The sequence below is a fragment of the Cebus imitator genome, unplaced genomic scaffold (assembly GCF_001604975.1).
Source record: "Cebus imitator isolate Cc_AM_T3 unplaced genomic scaffold, Cebus_imitator-1.0 Scaffold2, whole genome shotgun sequence".
In the NCBI taxonomy this organism is placed as follows: domain Eukaryota; kingdom Metazoa; phylum Chordata; class Mammalia; order Primates; family Cebidae; genus Cebus; species Cebus imitator.
Genome location: NW_016107317.1, coordinates 106,825 through 122,896, shown reverse-complemented (window position 1 = coordinate 122,896; position 16,072 = coordinate 106,825). Strand labels below are relative to the sequence as shown.

At 47.1% G+C, this 16,072-nt stretch overlaps 1 protein-coding gene across 1 annotated transcript in view; it reads right to left on the bottom strand.

Annotated features, from left to right (window-relative positions):
* The window catches only part of LOC108303906 (apoptosis facilitator Bcl-2-like protein 14), a 19,448-nt gene extending 6,415 nt beyond the window's left edge, over positions 1–13,033 (bottom strand). Inside the window, exons 1-3 of the mRNA XM_017527869.2 lie at positions 12,545–13,033; positions 7,060–7,221; positions 3,669–3,739 (exon numbers count right to left, since the gene is read on the bottom strand). Coding sequence (XP_017383358.1) covers positions 3,669–3,739; positions 7,060–7,221; positions 12,545–13,028 — 717 coding nt within the window. The 5' untranslated portion in view covers positions 13,029–13,033. The remainder of the gene's footprint in view (positions 1–3,668; positions 3,740–7,059; positions 7,222–12,544) is intronic.
* Positions 13,034–16,072: the final 3,039 nt, after the last annotated feature.

Here is a 16,072-nt window from a genome sequence, read left to right as displayed (position 1 = left end):
CCTCCCCTCCTCTCCCCTCCCCTCTCCTCTCCTTTCCTCTCCTTTCCTCCTTCCTTCCCTCCCTCCCTCTCTCTTTCTCCCTTCCTTCTTTCTTTCTTTTCTTCTTTTCTTTTTCTTTTTCTTTCTTTGATGGAGTCTCACTCTGTCACCCAGGCTGGAGTGCAGAGGTCCAAGCTCAGCTCACTGCAACCTCCACCTCCCAGGCTCAAGTGATTCTCCTGTCTCAGCCTCCCGAGTAGCTGGGACTACAGGTGCACACCACCACACCTGGCTAATTTTTATATTTTTAGTAGAGATGGGGTTTCACCATATTGGCCAGGCTGGTCTTGAGCTCCTAATCTCAGGTGATCTACCCGCTTTGGCCTCCTAAAGTGTTGGGATTACAGGTGTGAGCCACTGCACCTATCCCCAGCCTTCATTTTCTTTTCTTTTCTCTCTTTTTTTTTTTTTTTTTGACAGACTCTTGCTCTGTTGCCAGACTGGAGTGCGGTGGCGCAATCTCAGCTCACTGCAACTTCCATCTCCTGGGTTCAAGTGATTCCCCTGCCTCAGCCTCCCAATTAGCTGGGATTACAGGCGTGTGTCACCACATCTGGCTAATTTTTTATATTTTAGTAGAAATGGGGTTTCACCATGTTGGCCAGGATGGTCTTGATCTCCTGACCTTGTGATCCTCCCGCCTTGGCCTCCCAAAGTGCTGGGATTACAGGCATCAGCCACTGTGCCCAGCCTTTCATTTTCCTAAAAAACTTTTATTATTATTATTTTTTTAGGGACAAGGTCTTACTGGGTTGCCCAGGCTGGTCTCAAACTCCTGACCTCAAGCAATCCTCCCACCTCAGCCTCCCCAGGAGCTGGGATTACAAGTGTGAGCCACTGTGCTTGGCCCTATACTATAGGGTAGTTGAACACTTTATTGGGCTGGACATAGAAGAGGTGCTCTGGAAGTGGGAGGCATTTTCCAGGATGCTATGGGAGCATGGACGTCAGGGAAGACTCCCTGGAGTGCATATGTTTGCTTAAAGAAAACAACTCTAATTCATTGATTTCTTTCCCATTATTCTACCCTATTGATTTTACCCTCCACCCCTTGAACCTGGTGTCTCTCTGCTTTACCTCCTTTGAGCTACCGTGCCTCTAAAACAGAATCAATGTTGCCTCTGCTGCTTTTGAAAAATCAGGGCTCATATCAAAAAGCTATGTATCATCTTCATTTAAAGCATTCCTGTAATGTCTGTTAATATGCTGGTTGTCATGTGAAAATGGAAATTTTTTAGTAAGCAGGGCCTAAATATTTATTTGAAAATCCTCTAGTTCTGTCCTTGAGGAAGGATCAGCCAAGCAAGTTTTCAACAAATATTGTTTCTAAAAGGGATATCTGGGGAATGAGTCATGTGATTGGAAGACTTTGGCGGACCTGTCCTTTCCCTGAACCAAGCCCTCCCCCACCACCCAGGCCTCGTCCGGGTTGTGAATCTGTAGCAGGCGTGGCTAGCCTCCTTCATAACAGGGAACGGACTCTGCTTCATCAGTTTCCCAGTGGAGGAGGCCAGGCTCAAAACCCTAGCAGGCAACCAACTTGGGATTGTGCCAGAACAGTAAAAGAATCAAATGCCAGAAAGACAGGCCTTCCACAGGCACCTCCTCTCCCTTCCCCTGCCTGTCCCATTTGGCTACACCTGGCTCTTTGGTCTTTCTGGGAGGTGTAGGAGGGCCTTCAGGCTGCATGTGCTCTGGGGACCAGCGGCTTTGCGGATGCCCTGTGGTCACACACACAGCACTCTGCAGTAGGAGCCTGGCACCCACCCACCCATGGAGGTCACACCTACCATGTGAACATAGCAGATCTCCCTACTGGGGAAGCATGTAAAGGAAATAACAACCAAGGCTTTGCCATAAACAATGTAAAATATCCAAACTCAAGAGAGCACGAGGCAAATTGAGGTTGTTGAAAGTGGTAATTTGTGGGGTGAAAATGAAACCATCGCTCTTCATAACCTGAGAGGTGGCTTCATCCCACTTCCAGCACCCCCACTCCCCCTTTCCCACCTCCCTGACCGCTGACCACAAGTCACTTCTTAGGGAAGCTGGGAAGGACGTTGCCATGAAAGCCACAGAAACTCTGAGTTGTAAAGAGCCCTTGAGGATGTCTAAAGGACCCCTTGGAGTTCTGTGCTAAACTACTAACTGGTTATTGGCACCTACTTGCAGTTTTTCCTGTGACAGGAAGATCATTCCCTCACAAGGTGGCTATTGACTCTGATGGTCTGGAGTGCCAGGAGGTTCATTCTTACAATAGGGAGAAATCAGTTACCCCATAATTTCTGTATCCATGATACTAGCTCTGGAGAAATGCAGGGGGTACCCTTAAATCATGCATCCTGTTCTATCTCTTGCTTCCTCTGCACACCTCCCCACACTCTACTTGTGGCCCCAAAGCTCACACACCCTCTTCTCTTTTCTTTAACCCAATATCCCGGGTTTTCTCACTGTTTCTCGTTCTGTCTCATCTCTGACCCAGGTGCTTCACCCACTGAGTCACCAGCCTCTGGCCACACTTCTGACAAAGCTATAGAGACTGGAGCTGTTTTGTCTTCCTACAGAAACTCCCATCCCCAGCCCCAGGGTCTGACTCCCTCCCCACAGATTCTGGCAAAACAAGAACCCATGTCTGCAAGCCAGACCCTAATTGACAGATCCTAGAGACTACTCAGTTGTCTGTGGGTTATGGACCCTGGAGGCACATAGAAGCCCTTCTGACTCCATTGAAGGTTTGCTCACCAACTCTTTTTTTTTTTTTGAGACAGAATTTCACTTTTGTTGTCCAGGCTGGAGTACAATGGCACCATCTCGGCTCACCGCAACCTCTGCCTCCCGGGTTCAAGCATTGTCCTGCCTCAGTCTCCCAAGTAGCTGGGATTTTAGGCGTTTACCACCATGCCCGGCTCATTTTGTATTTTTAGTAGAGACGGGGTTTCTCCATGTTGGTTAGGCTGATTTCGAACTCCCAACCTCAGGTAATCCGCCCACCTTGGCCTTCCAAAGTTCTGGGATTACAGGTGTGAGTCATCACAGCCAGCCTTGCTCACCAACTCTTTACCTGAAGGCAACTCTCACCCGTTCCTGATTGGAAGGATGGGTCTCCCTCCCAACTGGCAGGAAATCCATACATTCTAGTAATGCTAGCATGCCTCCCTGGCTGAATTGCTAAGAGAGCCCTTAAGTAGACAACAGTCCAGCAACTACAGGGAGAAAAGATTCCAGAAAGTATTCTAGTTTTGGAGCAACTGTGGGACACAGATATCCAGGCAGCAAAGCAAATGTGAGTCTAAACTTCAGTGAGGATCAGTTACATGGGGAACGAAATTAATAATTTCATCCAGCAAATTTTAATTTACTGGTGTCTTTTCTTGCAATAACAAGCTCCTTTTTTAGTTTCCAAAAATTCCAAGGAGGCTCCAGAAGGTTTACTTATGTTTTCCAAAGTGATTCATTTTTGAGATTCTACCAGCGTGAAGAATTTTGACTCCAAGGGAAATAAAATTTAGGACTAAGTAGAAACCAGAGCTTAGAAAGGGAGTAAGGTTGAAACGTGGAGCATAATTCCATTCTCGTGTACTAGTGCATGGGCACAGACGTCAATCACATCAGTTCAAGGTGCTCCATACCTTTATTTCCAACTCATCTCCGGAATATTTCAGTAGCTCAACAATTCTGGCTATTATTTGTTCTTCTTCAGCTGTCGGGAAAAATTCCAGTTATTTCTTTTAAGAGAAGCAAAAAATAATCTTACATGTTTCCAGGGACAATGAATGCTTGTGGCTTGGTAAGGGCTGGAGGAAGAAGCATGCTAATTCTTAGCAAGTAAATCTTACCTCACCTCTTCTGCCCGGACACAAGCCATGCTAGGCATTTCTCCTGCAGCCCCTTCCTTTCCTTCTTTCCCCTTTTCCTTTGCTCAGTCCCCCAACTCACTGAAAAACTCATCCCTGTCGTTGCATTTAGCTTGTTATTGAAGACATCGGTTCCACGGCACAGAATTCTGTCTATGAAGATATTTAGGAGGAATATTCTTCTGGTTTTTGGATATTTCCTCAGCAGATGGTGTTTTTATCTTATGGACACCATAAATCTCATATTTGATCATATTTCCCCCTTTGTGTTAGTTGCAAGAAAGTACAGAGCCAAATTTGTGGCCCACATTTAAGAGGGAGAATAGTCTTGCCGGCCTACATTTTGGAAATTAACCTAATTCCTAAATCCGTCTTATTTTCCGTTTTTGTTTTCTTTTTACAAAAATCGCTTTCAAATTGATGGATTTTATCTGACTAAAATTTATTCTTTGTATGCTGGGTCTTGGTAATAAGGTGAGATATAAATAAGCAAAATTAATAAATTCCCCCACGCCCAAGACTAAAAGGACAGATGGATAGGAAGACGGCCACAGTTGGTGTGTGGGGTGTGGGGTGTGGGGTGTGGGGTGTGGGGTGTGGGGTGTGGTGGAGGAACAGGGGAGGTGGAGTATGTGAGTCTCGCTCTGTCATCCACGCTGGAGTACAGTGGTGTGATCTCGGCTCACTGAAACATCCACCTCCTGGGTTCAAGCGATTCTCCTGCCTCAGCCTCCCGAGTAGCTGGGACTACAGGTATGCACCACCACGCCCGGGTAACCTTTTGCATTTTTAGTAGAGATGGTGTTTTGCTACATTGGCCAGGCTGGTCTTAAACTTGTGGCCTCAAGTGATCCACCTGCTTTGGCCTCCTGAAGTGCTTGGATTACAGGCGTGAGCCACTGTGCCCGGCCTCAGCAAAATAAACATTCTTTGTGTGTGTGTGTGCGATGGAGTTTCACTCTTGTCGCCCAGGCTGGAGTGCAATGTCGTGATTACTGCTCACTGGAAACTCTGCCTCCTGAGCTCAAGCGATTCTCCTGCCTCAGCCTCCTGAGTAACTGGGATTACAGTAGAGACTGGGTTTCACCACGTTGGCCAGGCTGGTCTCGAACTCCTGACCTCAGGTGATTCACCTGTCTCAGCCTCCCAAAGTGCTGGGATTACAGGTGCAAGCCACAGAGCTCAGACAAAATGGAAGTTCTAAATTGACTGAGACCTGTCTTACATATTTTGGGTTTACATTCTCTTAGGGAAAGTTGCTGGGACAGCTGCCTATATTTCTCTTGTGCACAGAAGATGAGGTCACCTTAGCTTTAGCTTGGTTTAGGAGTGGCATTCCATCTCCCAGGCCCACGTGGGATAGCAATAAAATGTCAACACTGGGTCAGACACGGTGGCTCACACCTATAATCCCAGCACTTTGGGAGGCCGAGGTGGGTGGATCACGAGGTCAGGAGTTAGAGACCAGCCTGACTAACATGGTGAAACCCCGTCTCTACTAAATATACAAAAATCAGCCGGGCATGGTGGCGCATGTGCCTGTAATCTCAGCTACTCAAGAGGCTGAGGCAGGAGAATCGCTTGAACTCGCGAGGTGGAGGTTGCAGTGAGCTGAGATTGCACCACTGCACTCCAGCCTGGGAGACAGAGTAAGACTCCATCTCAAAAAAAAAAAAAAAAAAAAGTGTTGACACTGTCTTTTTAGTAGACTCAGGGGCCTCCCCCTCTCCTGCAGCTTCCCACCCCGGCCCGTGGCAGCTGTGGGACCCCTTTAGTGTGGCCACCACTCTGCATCAGGCATCGGGAGACATCAATACCTTTGGAGGGAGAGGCTTCGCCTTGTTCTTTTAGGGTGCTGCTAACTCAGGAGCCACCTTGGCCTCACTGATAAAGGGGTTAAAAAAATTATTTAGGCAGATAGTGAGGGTAAGGAAGTTCTCTGTAAGTTTTTTCTTTTAATGAAAAGCAGCCCCCAAATCATTTTCTAACAAAGAGTAGCCTGTAAAATTAAGCTGCAGACATAGACAAGCAAGTTAGAAGCTTGCACGGTGAATGTTGGCAGCTGTGCCAATAGGAAAAGGCCACCTGGGACTAGGCATGTCCAACATGGCGGCTCCATCTTCCCTTTTCCTTTCCAACCATGTGTGCGACAGGGAGCAGACAACATGGTGCCAGCCAAGTGGAAAGCCCACTTGCATAATAAGATGAGGGTGGGTGGCCAGCTTTCCCATGCTGTGTAAACATCGCACCCGGTCCAGCTGATCTTTGGGCCCTATGTAAACCAGACACCACCTCCTCAAGCCTGTCTATAAAATCCAGGGCACTGTGTTGCAGGCCAGAAGTCCCATTTGGGCTCTCCTCTCTGTTGCAGGAGAGAGAGAGCTGTTCTTTCTTTTTGTTTTGCCTATTAAACCTCCACTCCTAAACCCACTTCTTGTGTTTCTGTGTCCTCGATTCCCTTGGCGTGAGACAACGAACCTCGGGTATTTACCCCAGACAATGATGCTGCATCATCACAACCTCCAGTGGAGTTTGTGGAGAGAGCCAGGAGCAAGGACTAAGGTGGGGAATGCCGGGCCGAGCTTCTCTTCCAGCGGCACTTGGCCTTGCTCCCCTCGACTCTCCCTTCAGTGCCCCAAGTTACCACCAGCCTGATGGGATCTGCAGTCTCAGCTATTGCTATGGTTTGGGTGACAACTGACCCAGCCTTGTCACTACTTCTCAGTTCTGCTCCATGTCTTGCACCATAGGTGGTGACTGGCAACCCCCTGCTTTTTCAAAAAGCCCTAAAGCAGTGTTATAATAAAAATCCCTGGCTGGATGCTCCAACTGTACCTGGTGCACTGGTAACATGATCAGATGTAACACTGCATTTACGATTATAGACAAGGCTAAGTGCAGGCTTTGTGATTCCTCCTCTCCCTCTGTAAGACACTTTCCTTCTGACTTAGCAGAGAGCTGGGCATGTTGGTTCAACCCACTGGGGCAGCCCCCTTGCCTTGGGCTGATGTCTCACGGGGGAGCTCAGTGCCCACAGCATGTGGCTATCAAGCCCTCTGTCCAGGCAGCGGAGGCTGTCAAGATGCAGAGCACCAGGATGGATTAATACACGAATGCTCCTGCGCCCCTGCCTGGCAAACACTCCACCCAGGGAAGGAAAGCTTACCTTTCTTAGGACTTGAAGCGCTTTGCGACTGTAAGATGAGACCGTCAAGCACAAAAGTGTCTTTGGACTTGAAGCCTCTTGCCTGGGTCACTTCCGGAGGTGGCCACGAATAAACAATTTCAGCTACTCGGTTGGCAATGGAAATGACTTTGGGGTCCACAGCTGAAACAAGACAAAATGGTGCTGAGAGGCCCTTCCCAGAACTTCGTCTGGCTCATTGGTATGCAAAGTCGCCCGGAATGAAAAGACCAGCCCGAACAGAAGAAAAGTGCCTGGGAATATGTGTGGTGGGGGAGGGTCGTTCTTCAGAAAGGACTGAAAGTTGCCTGGCAGAGGCGGGGGATGTGGGAGGAGCGCACACAGGAATGATTGTCACCTTGAAACAATTGGCCTTCTGCACACTCTTTTTGAAGTCTTGCAAAATTAGGGTTTCCTTTCCCCTTTGCAAGGAAGGAAACACAAAAAGGAGTGCTTAGCTCTTTACTTGAGAGAATGCTCATTATGCTTTTATTTTTATTCCTTTTTCTTGACATGCTTTATACCTCTAAGAGCCATCCCCTACGTGCATAGGAGGACATTCAATAGTTTGACAAGCATTTGGGGGTTGATCACTGAGGAAAGAAATATCCCTGTTCTCAGGCCATTGAGATTCATCATCAAGTCCATTATCAAGTGAACACCTAACACCCCTCGCTGGTACAGTCCCGTGTCCTCTCTCTTCTCCATGTCTACTGGAAAGCATTCAGTTAAATGCTTATAGATAAACAAGGATGAGTTCAGCACAACTCAGGGCCTTCAAGAATTTACAACCCGAGAAAAGAGTTACGTTCGTGTATTTGCATACAGAATTGTATAATAAAGCACTTCGAGATAGGAAGGTAAAATGGCCTTGGTCCCCTGAATGCCGTAGCCTGTAAAAGACCAGTCACTTTTGCCCCTAAGCGGGGACAAGGGACAGAGGGGTGGGCAGGTGGCATGTCTGAGTCACTGGGTGGTAATTTTCATTGTTGATTTGTCACTAAGTTTTAACCTTTTATTTGTTTATTTAATTTTTTTTTTTTTCCCAGACAGAGTCTTACTCTGTCACCCAGGCTGGAGTGCAGTGGTGTGATCACAGCTCACGGCAGCTTGGGCCTCTCAGGCTCAAGTGATTCTCCCACCTCAGCCTCCTGAGTAGTTGGGATGACAGGTGTGCATCACCATGCCTAGCTAATTTATTAAAATTCTTTTTCTAGAGATGGGATCTCCCTGTGTTACCCAGGTTGGTCTTGAACTCCTAAGCTCAAGCAATCCTCCCACTTCAGCCTCCCAAAGTGCTAGGATTATAAGCATGAGCCACCACCACACCCAACCTAAATTCTAAACTTTTAAAAGCTTGTGCAAGCTGTCTTGGATGCTGTATGTAGCAGCTCGGTTTTACCATGTAACATTTGAAGAATAACAGTAGGTACTTCACAGGACTTGAAAACAGTAACAGAGCGGCATTTTGAACAGAGGTTTGGAGTGCTCAAACTCCTAGGGCACTCCTGGGCTTTGTACAGCACAGTAGGTAAGAGAGACAAGTGGGGCCTGGGAGGAGAAACAGGTTTTGACATCATACAGTGCTGCCAAGGTGGCTTCTGCTCCCTCTCCCTGGATTCCTCTGCAGCTGTGGGCTTTAGTTTCCTCCCTTCAGCCCTCCAGCCATACACAGAAAGGCCACAGAAGATAATGCTCTGTCCATGATGCCATCCTTTGGTGGACATCTGACTTATGAAGCCATCTTTTTCATGCTTAGTCCACAGGGTTTAAAAACCGATAAGGAGCGCATTACAGAAAGAAGAAAGATCAAGAAGAAAAGGGTCAATGTCTTTCCTCCTCATTTTAATAACCAAGCGAAACAGACTCTCCACCTTGTAATCCTCTTATTGCAGCCCAACCAGACTCCTCTGGAACTCCGGCCATGCACAGCCCTAGCAAAGAAAGAGATGGCAAGAGGCTGGCTCCCAAAGCCAAGGAAACCTTCCACGGCCATGTCCTCCGGAGATGAGAAAGGAAAGCAGGCCTCTGCTGCCTTTCCAGCCTTGTGCAGCTCATCCAGGGTGATGAGCATGTGGCATGAGCATGTCTGGGTAACACAGACCCCATCTTTAAAAAAGATGAAAAAATAATAAAAGGGAGCTGAATTATCTAGAAAGAAGGCACCATTTGCCCTTCCTTTGCTTCCTTTTTATTCCCGCCTGAGATGTAGACATGATAGGTGAAGCCCCAGCAGCCACCTTTAGAATATAAGGTGACTTTGAGGTGGAAACCACTAGCTGAGGGATGGCAGAATTCCCAGGAGTCCTTTTGGTTCACCCCTGTCACTCAGGCTGGCGTGCAATGGTGCAATCTCAGCTCACTGCAACCTCCACCTCCCAGACTCGAGCGATTCTCCTCCTTTAGCCTCTCCAGTAGCTGAGACTACAGGCACGTACCATCACGCCTGGCTATTTTTTGTGTTTTTTATAGAGATGGGGTTTTGTCACATGGCCCAGGCTGGTCTTAAACTCCTTGGCTCAAGCAGCCTGCCCACCTCGGATTACCAAAGTGCTGGAATTACAGGCATGAGCTACCTCGCCTGGCCGTTCCCAGGAATTCTTGATGACTTTGTGGAGCTGTCATATCAGGCCTGAACTGCCAAACTTTTGTCCTCTTTTAAGGGAGAGAAAAGCAAACATGTCTACAGCTAGTGCTCAACTTACGACCACAGTCGGGACCGCGGACCGGTCGTAACACGATTTGGTCGTAAGTTGAGTAGGCTATATGTACAGTTGAAGTGGTGCACGCGGAGATGGTAGTGCTGCCGGAAGCTGGTCCGCACTGTCGTACGCCCAGCTGGGCAACGTTTGCGCTGCCAGACGTGGAGCAGTCGTGGCTAGCGATTGTGGTCATAAAGTCGAATGGTCGTAAGTTGCATAGGTCGTAAATCGATCAATACCTGTATTATTTAAGCCATAGGTGTTTGGCTGTTCCACTGAACCTAAGGCTGAACCTAACCTTAACTATAACATTTCATGTGAGCAAATCGTAGCTGTGGAGAAACGAAAGATTCACAAGTAAAAAGCCTGGGTTGGTAGTCTTTAAACCTAGTGTTAATGTCCATTTCTACATCCTGAGGCCTCTTCCTAACAGACTTTGGTCTTGGGACATAATCTCACAGTTCCCACGTAAGCCTGGTATCTGAGGCCTGGCAATGGCTGCATAAGGCTACATTGTGACCTTCAGTTAAAAGAACCTAGGTGAAACCAAATTTGTCAGCCCTGATTTGTATGTGGCAAAATAGAAAAAGAAAGTGAGGCTCCCCTGGATCATGCCCAGTGTAAAACCAACACAAGTGATGCAAGTAAAAACCACATAATTAACTGACTAAATGCAAAAGTGAGGAGAAAGGTGAGAAGGAAAGATAAGCTGTACATATATGCTAAAGCCTTCTTAGGAGGTAATCATTTTTCATTTTTTTGAAGAATATTTTAGATATATATATTCAGCCATAGGTACTATTCAGCTATTCAGCACATGAACACATCATCTAAGTATTTTTGAATTTAATCTTTAATTCTTAATCTCACATAAAAGTTTTCTTTCCCTACTGAAAAAGAAAGGCTACTCTTGAAATTTTAGAAAATAAAAAAATGTCAAATGACACTCCAGTAAATATTAAAATACAGAATGCAGTTTATCTCAGCAAACATCAGAAGACTAAAGTCTTAAAGACTTACTTTCTGTCTGCTGGCAAAGTCCGCAGTACAGGCCAAGTAGAAAAGCCTGTTTGGGTACCTCTAAATTATTCTTTGCCCCAGAGCCCAGATGCCACCCCCAGCAGAAGCCATGGCTGGGCGGAGGTGGCTAAGGGGTGGGGGGGTGGGTGTGGAGGGAAGGTCCACAGGGGGCTGCTCCCTCTAGCTTAGAGTTCAGAGAGCAGATGCCTTGCTATAAAAGTTAAACAAGTCCAGGGAGCGGCCTGGACTTTGGGTGAGTCCAGGCTCTGCTACTTCCTGGCTGTTTCCTTGGTGAGCCCTTTTTGTGGGACTCCGATTTCCTCATCCTGTCTGTGCCACAAGGCTCCCCCAGATGATCCTGACCATGCTCCCGCTGTTCTAAACATCGGAAACTCTAATGGGAAATGGGAGTTCCCTTGATCATAGTGAATGATCTAAAGCTGTCTATGAGTGGGCTAATTCTCCAAGCAAGCCGGGACTGTCACGTTTAAAAACTGAGTCATTACTGCCACCTCTTGACTAATTATTGACAAGTTACCCAGGCCACGCAAACCCAGCAGGAGGGGGCCTTTCTTTTAAAATCTGGGCTTCAGGCACTGGGCTTTGTTGAAGGGAAGAAGATGCTTATGCCAAGGTGTGTGCATGAAGGGCAACTGTCTTCTTTTTTTTCTTTTTTTCAGAGACAGAGTCTCATATGTTGCCCAGAGCTGGGGTGCAGTGATGTGATCTCGGCTGACTGCAGCCTTGACCTCCTGAGCTCAAGTGATCCTTCCACCTCAGCCTCCGCAGTAGCTGGGACAACAGGTATGCACAACCATTTCTGGCTAATTTTTTTATTTTAATTTTTTTTGTGTGGAGACAGGGTCTCGCTATGATGCCAGGCTGATTTCAAACTCTTGGCGTCAAGCGATCCTCCTGCCTTGGTTTCCTACAGTGCTGAGGTTATAGATATGACAGGCACTCACTCTGTCACCCAGGCTGGAGTGCAGTGGCACCATCTTGGCTCACTGTAACCTCTACCTCCCAGGCTCAAGCCATCCTCCCACCTCAGCCTTCTGAGTAGCTGGGAACACAGGCGTGCACTACCGTGTCTGGCTAATTTTTTGTATTTTTGGGAGAGACAGGGTTTTGCCATGTTGCTAAGGCTGGTCTTGAACTTCTGAGCTCAAGCAACCCACCCACTTTATCCTCCCACAGTGCTAGGATTACAGGTGTGAGCCTCAGCGCCTGGTGAAAATGTTTTATTCAATACAACTAATTTTGTCCCACTGAGGGAAAATTTTGTCAAAATACTCCTCAGTTGTTTTTGTAGGATAAGAGTCCTTTTACTCTTGCTCTCTGGTCCCATCAACCATACAAGGTAGAGAGGGTGGGATACCCAGTCTACAGATGGAAACACAGAGGGCCTAAGCTAATGAGTTGACTTAGGAAGAGCGGCAGCCCAAGCCCCTGGTTAGGGCTCCTTCTTTTATGTTGGTGTGTGGCACAGAGGACTAGGAATTTGGGCAACAAACTTATTTACAGATGGTGGAGAAAGAAAACCAGTCCTAGCATGCTTCCTTTCCATCATCCCCCTTTCAGTCTTCAGAAAAGCAGGGCAATTATGATTGAATATTAATAAGCTGGAACACTGAGGCACAACGCATGCCTTCTCTAAAGCCACTTTATGAGATGAGATGTAACACTCTGCACACAAAGAAGGGAAAAACTAGGATGTAGGAGAGAAAGAAATCCCAGATGCCTACCTTCATGCTCCAAGCGCAGCCTCTCATGATAAGCAGACCTGGACCTTTGCTGGCTGTGTGAAACTTGGTTTTCCAATGTCGTTAGACCTTGAGCAGAGACTTTGGCAGGTGGGATCTGCAAATCTTCCTTCTCCACTACTCCAAAGAGTGCTTTCCAAGAAGACTTCTTCTTGGCAAGGTTTATGGGCTTCTCACTGGATTGGGAATTTCTGCAAGGCCATGACACCTGTGTCCCTGACTCATTTGCTGACCAACTCCCCAGGTTCCTCAGGGACAAACTTCTTGTTCGCAGCAGCTTTGGTGAGGAGGCAGCAGGGGTGCTCTTGAAGACATGGTGTCCGGCGTAGTAGGCGAGGATTTTGAATTCTATGGTGTTTAGGTCATCATCTTCTAGGGGGATTTCTTCCAGGTCACACGCACTGGTGCTACACATGTTGGGCCTGTAACAACAAAGTCCACAGTATGCCCATTTGTGCAGGGCCATTTACTCTTTACAAGTTAGGAGAGACAGGAGTAAAAACTCAATAAACTTTTTTTTTTTAGATGGAGTTTCGCTTTTGTTATTCAGGCTAGAGTGCAATGGCATGATCCTGGCTCACTGCAACCTTTACCTCCCGGGTTCAATCAATTCTCCTGCCTAAGCCTCCAGAGTAGCTGGGATTATGAGGGAATGTGTTCTCTTTCGGGGTCCATGAGGGGGTGTAATTTTAAGGGCAAGAATTTCCCAATGCCATGCCCCCCTCCCATCTCTCTCCATCTGAGAGATTTAACAGTTTATGTTTGAAATTCTTAGGCATGGGAAAAAACTAAAAGTCAGTCACTCCAGCAGAAGTTCTAAGGAACTCCTTTCATTGGCCCAGGGTCTTGGAGAAGGTGGGAGTCCCTCCCAGGATAAAAGTCCGTGTCCACACACCTGGATCCCCTCTGGAATCCCCTTCCATACTCTTCGTGGAAGTCTTTCTCTTCTTCTCTTTTCTCTACCTAAATAAAATCACCTTCCTGCAACACTTCTTCGGTCCAATATTTACTTTTATGAGCGTACGGAGCACCTGCAGTGTTCCCATTGCTTATTCTTTAAGAGGCTGGAGACCAAGGACCCACAGCATTCTCTCAGGAGAGCTGTGCCTCACCAGCACCCAAGAAAAAACCTGGTTACAATTACAGGCATGCGCCACCATGCCCGGCTAATTTTGCATTTTTAGTAGAGACGGGGTTTTACCATATTGGTCAGGCTGGTCTCGAACTCCTGACCTCAGGTGATCTGCCCGCCTTGTCCTCCCAAAGTGTTAGGATTATGGGTGTGAGCCACCGTGCCCAGCCTGGCAAACATTTATTGAACATCTACTGTGTTTGCACTGGAGGGTAAAGAGGGAAAAGCCACAGTCTTACTGGGGTGGGAAGAGAGACACAGCCATAGCTAACTCCACACAAAAAGAATGCGCTAAGAGGTCTAACAGAGATGCAGATAGCCATATCAGAAAGCAGGGATAGGAAGCTTCAAAGAGAGAGGCAAGTGAAGGCTTTTGGAAAGCTAGAAGGATAGACAGGTGATACTGGGGCTAAGAACAGGGTGGGCAGAGGGGAGATTATAGGTGAGTTCAGAATGTGTTTGAAGAGTGGTGACAGAACTGGGACAGCATAACTATGCAGTTTGCAAACAGCCAGGGCTCGAAAATAGTGTGCAGAAAATAGGTGAACTAGCACTTGGGTCCAGATTACGGTGGTCTTTGACTATCAGGCTGAAGCTTTGCATTTTCTCACTTTGATCAGCACATTTCAAAAGGAGCTGTGGACTGTGGAGTTAAAAGGGCTTGTTGGGGAGGTGGCAGAAGAGGGAGGCCAGCTTAGGGAAGACAAATGCCTGGGCCCTGACCCTTACCTCCCTCTGTTCCTTCTCCCTCTACCCTCTGCTTTACCTTGTCCAGGCTTCTCTCTCTCTCTGTCTCTCTTTCCTTTTTCTTACTGTATTTGGTGTGCCATGTAAGATTTCTTCTGAAAAAAGAATCCCGTTATTTTATTTTACTTTTTATGAATTCAAAACATGCTGATGGAGACAATGGAGAGCTGTTTAAAGTTTTGAGTAGAGAGCAATGTGATCACAGGCGAGTTTTAAAGCAACAGGATGCATTTTGTCTTTATTTCTATACGAATAGCAGGATAGATAAAGAACTGATTTTGTTCAATTTCCTTTGCTTAAGCTTACATGAAATAACTCCTTTTTCCGGTTTCCTGCTAGGAAAGCAGTTCTTTTTGCTAGTAATCTATTTTCTTCTGCTGTCTGTTAAGGACTACATTTTCCTTTTTGTCTCAGATGCGAGAAAGCCCAGATCTACCGTGTTAAATGTCACAGGCAATGCATGTATCAAAAATGAGCTTGGGATTTTTAGTCTAACAGTCCTAAATTCAGACTGTGGCCATGCCAATGACTAGTTTTGTGACCTGCGGCAAGTTACTCTATCTCTCCAAATATGAACTTCCTAGAGGCAAATTGCACAGATTTTGGGAGGGTGTAGGATACACAAGAGAAATCCCTACACAGAACCTCGCTCAAAAGTGGTAGCTATTTTTTATTTTTATTTTTTCTTAGTTCAACTACTGTCCTAGGCCCTCAGGCTCTTTTTTTTTTTTTTTTTTTTTTCAGACTCAGTTTTGCTCTGTTGCCCAGGCTGGAGTGCACATCATAGCTCATCATAGCATCCAGCTCCCTGGCTCAAGGGATTCTCCCACCTCAGCCTCCGGAGTAGCTGGGAGCACAGCCGCACACCACCACACCTGGGTAAATTTTTTGTTTTGTTTTTTAGAGATGAGGTCTTACTATGTTGCCCAGGCTGGCGTCAAACTCCTGGGCTCAAGTGATCTACCCACCTTGGCCTCCCAAAGTGCTAGGATTATAGCCAGGAACCACTACCATGCCTGGCCTCAGGCTGTCTTTTTCTTTTTTTTTTTTGAGATGGAGTCTCACTCTGTCGCCCAGCCTGGAGTGCAGTGGCACGATCTCAGCTCACCACAACCTCTGCCTCCCACATTCAAGCGATTCTCTTGCCTCAGCGTCCGAGTAGCTGGGATTACAGGCACGTGCTACCACGCCTGGCTAATTTTTGTATTTTTATAGAGATGGGGTTTCACCATGTAGGCCAGGCTGGTCTGAAACTCCTGACCTCAGGTGATCTGCCCACCTGGGCCTCCCAAAGTGCTGGGATTACAGGTGTGAGCCATTGCACCCGGCCCAGGCTCTGTCTTAATACGGCTCTTAATCATGCTCCCTTCCCTTCCTGGTCTAATGTAAGACCATCTCTGGGCATACAAGCCAAAAGATAAATAAGCTATAGTGACATTAAGGGGACTGGCTGGCATGTTCCTCTTTTTCTTTCCACTGCACCCTGTCATACCAGGACCAAGTTATAAAGAAATGGGACAGTAACTGCAGACAGGGTTCGAGGCAGTGTGAGGCGGTACAGACAAATGGGCCTGGGTGTCTGAAGGATGGATGGCCAGGGCTGGCTCAGCCTCTAACTTGCAACATCCTTG